Genomic DNA, 12,490 nt, shown 5'->3' on the forward strand with positions numbered 1-12,490 from the left:
AAGAAAAGGCATTCAATGCAGTGCATTGTGTCCATTTTGGATGATGAACCATGCTGCTCTGTGCATTTTCAAGCAACAGTGATGAATTTTTGCACAGTGTTGGTACATCAACGGAAATGGTTCATTTGTGTACACACTGTTTGAACAGATTTTCTTGCTACCGAGCCAGAATGTGACGTTAATGCACCAACAGGAGTAGTGTGAATTAATTTAAATCCTATCTCAAATAGAGATTTGAGTGGAATCATCAGAACATAGAAAACTTAATGTATCTGTATTGAGGACAATGACTGAAATGTTTTGCTTCGATACTGTGGAGAGATATATATCGAACTTGTAAACAAATCTCCAACAGCTAAAAAACACAGCATTATTGTCATTCTCTCATTAGAACACACTGCATTTCCATAATATTAGTGTCTTTTTTTTCATTACTGGCCCACTTAAACTGACCAAGTGTTGGAAACCTGTCAATGACATGTGACAAAAATTTTCATACTTTCAATCATTACCAATTTGTGGATCTACCCTACATCTTTTGACTTTACTGCACTCACTTCACCCAGTGACAATGTTTTCTACATTTTGCACCCTTCAGCTGATGATAAACAACTATGATAGCAGCTCTTGCAGTTTTCAGAATTTCCTTTTCCATTTTTCCTGACACATGCATGCACACTGGGATCGTGTTGTGCAGCTACAAACAGTCTGCTCCAAACTGTGCTGCACATTTGTGCACAGTGCTGCATGGCATGTCAAATAAATTTAAATTTACCACAAAGTACTATAAAGAAAATAAATATGAGCTTCCATCTTTAACAAAGCCTTGAATCAATATTCCTCTTAAAAGCACGCCCCACCAGCTGAATGCAATTCTCCTATAACATGCAGTATGTGTAGTACAGTTAGCAAAGAGATATTCTGTCCCTTTGACAATTAGCAATATTCAGGGGCATCTATCTCTTAGATGTAGGCACCAAGCCAGAAAACTATAGTTATTTTTAAGACAGCTTCCAGTGTTATCGACAGCTGAAATTTGGTTTGTGTATTTAAAGTGGTATTCGCTACTAGTCACAAAAAATTATGATAGATTTTGACATGACATGGTTGACCATTCCCTTGTGAGTGCTTTAGTAATTACAATGCTTGACAAGCTGCACTTGGACACATTTCACACCTGTTGTAGTCTCACATTCAATGGCAACTCTGCCTTCCAGCAGTGAAAACCCATCTGAAAACGAAGCTATTTGAGCACAGTGCACAGTGTGTATAGCTGTGACAATCTGCCTAGTTCAATATTTTTTGTGTCTGTACAAGACCAGCCTACTCCTTTTCCATGTTTGTGTGATATTTGTTCCCCCTTCAGAAGAAATAAAGGAAACCCCATTATAATTTTTTAGTCTTTGGAAATCTATTACAAAACCTTACTTTCCATTTACTCAGTGCAGGAATTCCTTTTTTTGCCAGTGTCTTCGAAGTCCAAAGGTACTGCATATTTTTTTTTTTTTTTTTTTTTTTTTTTTTTTTTTTTTTTTTTTTTTTTTTTTTTTTTTTTTTTTTTGCATCTGTGAACCATGCTCCATTTTACTTACGAGAAAACAGATCTGGATTGTAAACATACAAATAAGCTTGATTAAATAAAATAAGTATGATGGCTTCCTCTGAAGCTCACCAACCCACATTTATATCATCAGCACTACTTTAAGGTTATTTATATCTCTATATAGGATACTTTGCTGTTTTGAGGCACAAATACTATTTTTATGAGAACATCTGTACCCATTAAAAGTAATTACAGTACTGATTTTTATTCGGGAGGACGATGGTTCAATCCCGTCTCCAGCCATCCTGATTTAGGTTTTCCGTGATTTCCCTAAATCATTTCAGGCAAATGCCGAGATGGTTCCTTTGAAAGGGCACGGCCGATTTCCTTCCCAATCCTTCCCTAACCCGAGCTTGCGCTCCGTCTCTAATGACCTAGTTGTCGATGGGACGTTAAACACTAACCACCACCACCACCACCACCACCACCACCACCACCACCACTGATTTTTATATTCATATTTATGCTTTGCAAGTAAGAAAATTTATCAGCAACAATACTTTATTTTGATGCTTTGTCAGAATAATAAAACAGAAGATTATTGCCATTGTACTGGAGATATCTTTGTTTATGTGATAAAAATTTTTGTCTCGCACTCAGATAGCATCCTTATCAATGACTCTTTGTTTCTTATTGAATACAATGTTCTCAGGCTTCCAGTTGCATCAGACTGTAGATGGATGCCAGTGAACCAAAAAAGCAAAGTTGATTTTATCCATCAGAATGGTTTGGGTCAGTGTTTTCTGGGACGAAGATGGGAGTCTTCTTATTTGTTACCATGGACAGAGTAAAATAATAACCAGCAAATAATATGCAAGTCTTCTGGAACAAGTATATTAAAATGTGAAAAAAGACTTGACCAGTAGCCATATTGTTGGATTTCCAGAATTACATTAATTTCAGGGATGGCATATTGTCACTGGAAACATATAGAAAAAGTCTGTTGACCAAAGTCAAAAACTTGTACATGTTCGACTTGGAAAACAGTTTTTTGTTTAGTGCCAGGCCTAGGTTTTTTTCCTCATTCTATTTTGTTTCTTGTTTCATGTAATATTCTCTTCAATGTAAAGATATTTCATGCAAACATTAATTCCTCAAATGTGCTGTTTGTTTCTAACAAGGGACTCCCTATCACACTCCCCTCATATTTAGTGGTAAGATGACCAAGTGGATAGCCCATCAACACAGGTCAATCAACACAGGTCAATCATAAAACAGGGAGAAGGTTTGCTGAACTGTGAAAAAAGGCAAAATAAAAACACTGAACAGTCCAAGCTTAACAAGTGTAATATCGAGAAGAATTGACCAGCCACGTCATCATGGTCAAGTCATCATGGTGTTGGACTGTAAACTGGATGAGCCATTTTCAAAACTCTCTCATGCAATTATTATTATTATTTTTTTTAATCACTGCATTATGAACTGTCCGTCCATTCATTGAAACGTTTGTTCTCTTTCTGTAGTCTTGGCAGTTGTCATACTGTATGTTGGTTATAGAACATGAGTCATGTGCTAAGAATACATTATCATCACAAGTAAATGTGATGAATAGTGAGAGCAGGTGAGATACCACACAGACATCTCACAGAAATGAAAACAATAAATAAATGGGTGTGGATTATGTTACAACAAAAGAATTCAAGAATAAAAACTTCCAGAATGGAATGCAACTTCAAAAACATTAAAAAAATTTGTTTTTTTCAGAGCACAGAAAAACTGTGCTATTGTGAAACTGTTGCATTCATTTGTTGCAGCTTATGTGACAAACTATTATGTTTTCGTTGTTTCCTTGAGAGCTATCACATTCACACAAACATCCAAATCAGGCAAGGAGGCATATCTCACTCACTTACCATGTGTACGAATTAGGTGCGTCAATAAGAGATTCCTATCATATGACACACATACTGTCACTAATTCCTTGTATGACACACCAGACGTGTTTTCTGATGGAGGATTCAGCTGACTTGTTGTCTTGTCATCAAACATTTGTGGCTCCCATTTGAAAACCACTTCCTATCGGCTGCTAATAGAGTAGGTGTGAAGAATCAACTGTCATTATAGGCCCTTACCTTACACCCTGATGTTGCCAATGGATATTAAACCATGACACAGAGACAGTAAAAAGTGGGGGGGAGGGGGGGGGGGGGGGGGGAAGGAGGTTTGAACACAGCTCACCTGCTCGGCAGTAACCACTGTAACCACTTAACCACGATGCCACTGTACATTCAGGCTTCTCTATATTGCACTTCTTGTTCTTGGACTATTCACTGTTTTTTATTTTGCTTTTTTTTTCACAGTTCAGTACATCTTCTTCTTGTTTTCATGTTTGATCTGTGCCCAGTTTTTGATGGGCTGTCCACTGGGCCCTCTTACACTAAATGTGAGGGGTATGCAATGGGGAGTTTCCCTTGTAAGAAAAAATGGAAATGCAAGGCTGCGAGATTATCTGGCACACTGGAACTACACCAACTTGAGTTCATGGTACTCTCCATTACCTGTACCACATTCTATATCACTGATTGTCAATTGTGAGAAATGGTGAGTCTGGATTCACTCAGTATATCTGAATGACCCATTCAGTGAAGGAACTAAATTTCCTCATAATGCAGATGTCAGTTGAGTTTGCATTAATAAATTTTTCTGCATTTGAGCAGCAAACTTACTTGCTAACAACTCATGAATGATTTCTTTTTTCATTTAGATGTTCATCATGATGTACATTAACTAAGGCACAGGATAGGCTTCTATAGATGGAAACTTTTTTTGTTCCATGTACGTAACACTGAATTGGCAACTTGTCAGGACAATTATACTTAGGTTACTTGCACATAATTCTTTAAAGTAAATAACAAGTCCTTTCTCAGCAATTAATCTTGCATCCTGAAACATTACAAGAAATGCATCAGTGTACCCAAAGTTGACTTGTCCCTTTGCCTTCATACATTTGGCTGTTACAGATAATTTCAATGAACATGGCTAGACACAAAGAGGAAATTTTATTCATTAATGGCCATTTCTTTTGCAGGGAGAAACAAATGTAATGTTCATTAAAATGGATGAGCCCAAAGACTTTGCAACATGGCTTCAGGTTGCTAAGGTATGAAATTTTCATTACATTTTTTACGCAGTCAGAATTGATCAAACACTGCAAGTTCCCTCAGACAAAAGTAACATCATCAACTGTCATTGCAATTCTAAAGTCCTGTTATTACATAACAGTTTTTGTTTATGACCATGAATGAATTCTAAACAGCAATTGGCACATGCATGCCCCTCTTTTTTACATACTGTACAAACTTGTTTCTCAGAAATTTATAATTTTTACTTACCACCCACTGGAATACATTTTCTTTTATACTAAGCATATATAAAAGATTAGTAAGTATATTCGTGTTTCCTCTTAATATTTCTAGTGCTTCAAAATATGGGACCTCGATGCTAGAGGTCATCATAAGAGCATGTGGAGGATGCATATGAAAGGCAGTGAAATGCTAGTAATAGGCGTTCCAAATTCAGAATACTCGTAAGTAAATAAACTTTATCTGTATCCTATTATTTTCAGTATTACCAATAAACCACATTTCTAACTGTAATGTACAATTACTCTGCTTAAAAATGAATGTTAAAACAACTGTGTTTCATGTAGCATAATACTTTAAACTGCGAGTTATTTTGCATAGCAGGCATAATTTTCTCTGTTACTATTATAACAACTGTAACATTTACTCTTGCACTTAAGTGATTCTTAGTAGGATGATTCTGAACAGCAATGATATTACAAGCAAAATTAAATTAAATATTGTGTGTTCATATACTTGAGTGCATTACAAATCCATAATACAAGCAAGAAAAAACTGAATGAATTACATGAAAAGTAACTGAAAAATAAACATAATGAGGTTTTATCCTCACATATGATGACAAATGATGAAACATATAATATGCTACACATTATGCAGCTTGTCTACTGTATACAGAGATAATCACACTGCCATACACTAGTGGATGGGCAAAATATTCCATATCATTTTCACACTTTAGCAATCAGAGATGCTGAATGCTGTTTAGTGAGACAGTATTCCATACTACTTCTAAACATTATCACAGCTTGTGTAGCCACTTGTCATTCAATCATGTCCCACATTAGTTCAATGAGGGAAAAGCTTGCTAACCATATTGGCCAGGAGAGTAAACAAACACATTGGAGTATGTGTTGAATAATGGAAGAAGTGTGTACTGGAGCACTGTCCTGCTTGGAAGTGCATATCCTCCAGAAGTTGAAGAAAGGCAGCAGAACAGACAGGCTGTTAGGTACTTAACTGTGGGAGCAGCCTAGCAAGTGTCTCTCTGGCTCACAGCCCACGTTCTGGCAAACAATCTCTTAATGGTCTCATTTGACATTATAGATGCTATATTAATCCCAATCTGTGCTGCTGTTGCCATGTCTGCTTGTCTGATGTGACATCTGAGGTTTGAATTTGCCTGTCGAATCGAGATGACAAGGCTGTGCACCTTCCTGGACCACCAGCACAAAAACTGATACATAGTTGGCATATCAAATCCAAAATGTTGAGTAACACTTCTGAATGACTACCCAGCCTCCTGTAGGTAACAATATAACCTCATTGAAATTCACTTCACTGTACAAACTGTGCTTGTAGATAACATCATGGCGTGCTTTTTATTTTTAATGCAATCTGTTGTTGGAAATAAGAGACCACTCTTTCAGTAGGTCCAGTGTAATTGTTATAGGCTCAGTGTTCTCAAACTCAGTACATGGTTCTTACTCCATTCCCAGAACAGTCCTTTCTCATCTTCTATGTATCATTTTTAGATGTGTTCATTTTTCACTTCCTACTAGTGTATTTCCTCCTTTATGTAAATATAACAAATGGAAGTTTATACAAGGGGCATTCCATAAGTAATACAGTCCTTTTTTTTGTGAAAGCAGGTTGGTTTTATTTGGGATTCTAATACAACATATTATTCCCCACTCTTTTGGTTACAAAACCCTATTTTTAAACATAATCTCTATTCAATGTGATGGTCTTACACCACCTTACTGAGTGGCCCTGTATGCTGCATGGTACCATTCTACTGGTTGACAAACAAGCCAGTGTCCTGCTGGTCAATAACCTCCCTTTCATTCACATTCTACTTCCTGGGGTGTGCATCCTTTGTTGGGCCAACCAGATGGAAAATGGAAGGTGCAAGATCTGGACTGTAGGGTGGATTAGGACGAACAGCCCCATGCAGTTTTGTAAGCTCCTCTCAGGTGCACAGACTTGCGTGAGGCCTTACATCATCATAGAGAAGGAGAAGTTCATTTAATTTTTGTGGTGATGGAATGTGCTGAAGTTGTTTCTTCAATTTCCTGAGGGTAGCACGATACACTTCAGAATTGATCATTGCACCATGAGGGAGGACATAAAATAAAATAACCCCTCCAGAGTCCAGAAGACTGTTGCCATGACTTCACCAGCTGAGGGTGCACCTTCAATGTTTTTCTTCGGAGAAGAAGTGATGTTCAGGGAGTGCCATTTTGTTTCCGGTTCAAAGTAATGAACCCATGTTTCATCACCTGTAACAATGTTAGACAAAAACTTGTCACAATCAGCATCATTATGCACAATCAATTTTGTACAGATGGTCCTTCATTGCTCTTTATGGTCTTCTTTGAGGAACACAGCGGGCACACACCTTTGAGCACCCTGACTGATGGACAAGTGTGTCAGCATTACCAACAGATATTTCCAGTTGTGCAGTAATGTGTTTGATTTTGATCCATCAAACACCTCAATATGACAGCGTCCACATTTTCCAATATTTTAGGAATCACAGCTGTGAGCAGCTGGTCGGCACATGGGAGATCGAACAGGTTCATGCGAACTTGTTGTAACAATGACAGATGTCTTGCCCGACAACTCACCATGCTTTCGTTCACTGTCAGGTCTACGTAGACATTCAGCAAGCACCTATGAATATCTGCGATGCTCTGGTTTTCTGCCTAAAGAAACTCAATGACAGCTCTTGATTGGAAAGCAACTCTGTTACACACGCCGTTTTGAAGGATATGTACAGTGCCGCCACTTATTGGAACTTCCTGAAACTAAAGGAGCTGACGCAGCAACATTTCATGATGTACTTCAACAAATTGTGCATTTTTTCAACCAAAATTGGCTGAGGGGGAAAAAAAAGATGTGTTGCGTTACTTATTGAACGCCCCTTGTATTTCTTTACAGTGAAATTAAGTGTTATTTTGCCTAGCCTGACTGACAGGAAGATGGTGCTGCAAAATTATTATGACAAACTTCTAGGGGTTGTTGTGATAGCTAATGACTGTTACAGGAAACATAATCTTGTCTCCAAAAATTTGCAGGTTTTAAGAAATTTATTGTTGGACTCTACAGAAAGAGATGCAAAGAAAGATATCCTGAGAGAATCCATTTATGCTGTGCATCCTGCACAGACAAGAGGAAGAATACTTATACAAGACAAAGTGTCTTCTATGCTTCCTACTTGTCATATTAAGCCGTAATTCACTGCCGCTAGTGATTAAAAACACATAACCCAAAGCTACTGTAAGTTTAAGAGGTGCATGAAGCTGAGTAGCTGACAAGTAACTAATTAATACCAAGCAAATTCAGTATTGTTCATCTCAATATCTTGAATGTTACACATAATAAAGACCTGTACCATTATTATTATTATTATTATTATTATTATTAAATAATTCCAGGTGACAATGATTCAAGTATCCATTTTTGACATAGTTTCAACACATTGTACTGGTTATCAGCCACTCCTGCTTCATAAATGGAAAAATTTGTTTGGCAGCTTTCTTAGTTACTGTAACAGCCATGACTCAAAGAAAAAAAAAGCCTTCTGTGGTGTCACCGCCAGACACCACACTTGCCAGATGGTAGCCTTTAAATCGGCCGCGGTCCATTAGTATACGTCGGACCCGAGTGTCGCCACTGTCAGTAATAGCAGACCGAGCGCCACCACACAGCAGGTCTAGAGAGACGTCCTGGCACTCGCCCCAGTTGTACAGCCGACTCTGCTAGGAAAGGTTCACTGAGAATTACGCTCTCATTTGCCGAGACGATAGTTAGCATAGCCTTCAGCTAAGTCAATTGCTACGACCTAGCAAGGCGCCGTATTCAATTGATATTGAGATTCTATTAATGTATCATCAAGAGCAATGTTCTACAAATGTGGATTAAAGTTAAGTATTCCAGAAGCTATGTACTTTTCTTTATAGCATTCATTACGTATCCTGTTTCAGACCTCACGCCAGCCTGCGTGAGTTTAAGCGCGTGCCTTTCGGCTTCCTCTCATTGTGTCTAGGCTGTCTTGCCTAGACACAACACCTTCCATGTCACCTAAGCTTATTTGACCAAAGAATCAGTTCAGTTAAACTCAGTGTTAATTTACTTACACTGATGAGCCAAAACTTTATGACCACTGCCCACTGTAAGGTTGTATGCTGCCTGGCAGCACTGAGGGCTCATGATGTGGTAAGAGAAGTATATGAGCAGAGCAGAGATGAATTTGGAATCATTCTAGTGATAAGTGGTGCAAATGCAGAAATCATCGACTTTGACAAAAGCCAACTGGTTATGGCTCAGTGCCTGGGAGTGAGCATCTTGGAAATGGTGAAGCTTTGTCGGCTGTTCATGTCCTACTGTCATGAGCATCTGCGGAAAGTGGTTGAAGAATGCTGAAACCACGAGTACGTGACAAGCAGTTAAACAGAGAACCGACTCTTGGTGATAACATATTAGACCTTCTGGTGACAAACAGACCCGAACTATTTGAAACAGTTAACAAAGAACAGGGAATCAGCGATCATAAAGCAGTTACTGCATCGATGATTTAAGCCATAAATAGAAATATTAAAAAATGTAGGAAGATTTTTCTGTTTAGCAAAAGTGACAAAAAGCAGATTTCACAGTACTTGACGGCTCAACACAAAAGTTTTGTCTCAAGTACAGATAGTGTTGAGGATCAGTAGACAAAGTTCAAAACCATCGTACAATATGCATTTGATGAGTATGTGCCAAGCAAGATCATAAGAGATGGAAAAGAACCACTGTGGTACAACAAACAAGTTAGAAAACTGCTGCGGAAGCAAAGGGAACTTCACAGCAAACATAAATATAGCCAAAGCCTTGCAGACAAACCAAAATTAAGTGAAGCAAAATGTAGTGTGAGGAGGGCTGTGATAGAGGCATTCAATGAATTCGAAAGTAAAGTTCTATGTACTGACTTGGCAGAAAATCCTAAGAAATTTTTGTCTTCTGTCAAAGCGGTAGGTGGATCAAAACAAAATGTCCAGACACTCTGTGACCAAAATGGTACTGAAACAGTGGATGCCAGACTAAAGGCCAAAATACTAACTGTATTTTTCCAAAGCTGTTTTGCAGAGGAAGAATGCACTGTAGTTCCTTCTCTAGATTGTCGCACAGATGACAAAATGGTAGATATCGAAATAGACGACAGAGGGATAGAGAAACAATTAAAATCGCTCAAAAGAGGAAAGGCCGCTGGACCTGATGGGATACCAGTTCGATTTTACACAGAGTACGCGAAGGAACTTGCCCCCCTTCTTGCAGCGGTGTACTGTAGGTCTCTGGAAGAGCGTAGCGTACCAAAAGATTGGAAAAGGGCACAGGTCATCCCCATTTTCAAGAAGGGATGTCGAACAGATGTGCAGAACTATAGACATATATCTCTTATGTCAATCAGTTGTAGAATTTTGGAACATGTATTATGTTCGAGTATAATGACTTTTCTGGAGACAAGAAATCTACTCTGTAGGAATCAGCATGGGTTTCAAAAAAGACGATCATGTGAAATCCAGCTCGCGCTATTCGTCCACGAGACTCAGAGGGCCATGGACACAGGTTCCCAGGTAGATGCCATGTTTCTTGACTTCCGCAAGGCATTCGATACAGTTACCCAAAGTCGTTTAATGAACAAAGTAAGAGCATATGGACTATCAGACCAATTGTGTGATTGGATTGAAGAGTTCCTAGATAACAGAACACAGCATGTCATTCTCAATGGAGAGAAGTCTTCCGAAGTAAGAGTGATTTCAGGTGTGCCGCAGGGGGCTGTCGTAGGACCGTTGCTATTCACAATATACATAAATGACCTTGTGGATAACATCGGAAGTTCACTGAGGCTTTTTGCGGATGATGCTGTAGTTTATCAAGAGGTTGTAACAATGGAAAATTGTACTGAAATGCAGGAGGATCTGCAGCAAATTGACGCATGGTGCAGGAAATGGCAATTGAATCTCAATGTAACAAGTGTAATGTGCTGCGAATACATAAAAAGAAAGATCCCTTATCATTTAGCTACAATATAGCAGGTCAGCAACTGGAAGCAGTTAATTCCATAAATTATCTGGGAGTACGCATTAGGAGTGATTTAAAATGGAATGATCATATAAAGTTGATCGTCGGTAAAGCAGATGCCAGACTGAGATTCATTGGAAGAATCCTAAGGAAATGCAATCCGAAAACAAAGGAAGCAGGTTACAGCACACTTGTTCACCCACTGCTTGAATACTGCTCACCAGTGTGGGATCCGTACCAGATAGGGTTGATAGAAGAGATAGAGAAGATCCAACAGAGAGCAGCGTGCTTCATTACAGGATCATTTAGTAATCGCTAAAGCGTTATGGAGATGATAGATAAACTCCAGTGGAAGACTCTGCAGTAGCTCGGTATGGGCTTTTGTTGAAGTTTCGAGAACATACCTTCACCGAGGAGTCAAGCAGTGTATTGCTCCCTCCTACGTATATCTTGTGAAGAGACCATGAGGATAAAATCAGAGAGATTAGAGCCCACACAGAGGCATACCGACAATCCTTCTCTCCATTAACTATACGAGACTGGAATAGAAGGGAGAACTGATAGAGGTACTCAAAGTACCCTCTGCCACACAGCATCAGGTGGCTTGCGGAGTATGGATGTAGATGTAGATGTAGATGATGGATGTCCATATTTCATCACAGAACATGGGGAACGGAGGCTTGCTCACTTTCTAAAGCAGGATAGGCAGTGAACTGTGGCAGATCTGATGACAGAGCACAGAGCTGCAGCAGGCATAAGTGTTTTGGAGCACATTGCTCAGCTTACAGTGTTGAACATGGTGTTCCACAGCAGAAGACCCCTACATCTTCTTATGTTGACCCAACACCATCATCAGTTATGATTACAGTGGGCACATGATCATCGAGTTTGGACATCATATCAATGGAATTGTGCTGCCTGGTCAGATGAATCCCATTTATTGTTAAACCAGGTTAATGGTCGTGTCAAGATACGCTGTCATCCAGATGAATGGCTGCTCTAAACGTGCTGCGTGCCATAGACACAGGCCAGTAGGAGCAGTGTTACGTTGTGGGGGACATTCATCTATGCTTTCATGGGAGCTGCAATAGTAATCAAAGGCACCATGACAACTGTGGACTACATGAACATTGATGTCTTCCACAACAGCGATGGCATCATTCAGCAGGATAACTGTCCATGTCACAAGGCCAGAATTGTGCTGCAATGGTCTGAGGATCATGCCAGTGCACTCATGTTGATGTCTTGGCCATCGAATTCAGATAAGCCATCAAATTCAGCTTATCTGAATTCGATGAAACCCAACTGGGATGCAACCAGGTGCCAGCTCCGTGGCCACAAAACAACTGCCCTCAAAGGACAATATTATACTAATTACAGCACACACAGAGGCATTCAAACAATCATTCTTCCCATGCTCTACACATGAATGGAACAAGAAGAAACCCTAGTAACTGGTACAATGGGTTATACCCTCTGCCATGCAACTCACAGTGGTTTGCAGATATATATATTTATC

General features: G+C 39.2%; 1 protein-coding gene across 4 annotated transcripts in view; it reads left to right on the forward strand.

Moving 5' to 3' along the window:
• Positions 1-12,490, forward strand: part of LOC124554776 (protein O-linked-mannose beta-1,2-N-acetylglucosaminyltransferase 1-like) — a 1,050,404-nt gene that overhangs the window by 1,032,218 nt on the left and 5,696 nt on the right. For all 4 annotated transcript variants that reach the window (XM_047128420.1, XM_047128423.1, XM_047128421.1 and 1 more), the window contains 2 exons: positions 4,632-4,703; positions 5,020-5,129. In XM_047128420.1, coding sequence (XP_046984376.1) covers positions 4,632-4,703; positions 5,020-5,129 — 182 coding nt within the window. The remainder of the gene's footprint in view (positions 1-4,631; positions 4,704-5,019; positions 5,130-12,490) is intronic.

Source organism: Schistocerca americana, chromosome X, assembly GCF_021461395.2.
Source record: "Schistocerca americana isolate TAMUIC-IGC-003095 chromosome X, iqSchAmer2.1, whole genome shotgun sequence".
Classification (NCBI taxonomy): Eukaryota; Metazoa; Arthropoda; class Insecta; order Orthoptera; family Acrididae; genus Schistocerca; species Schistocerca americana.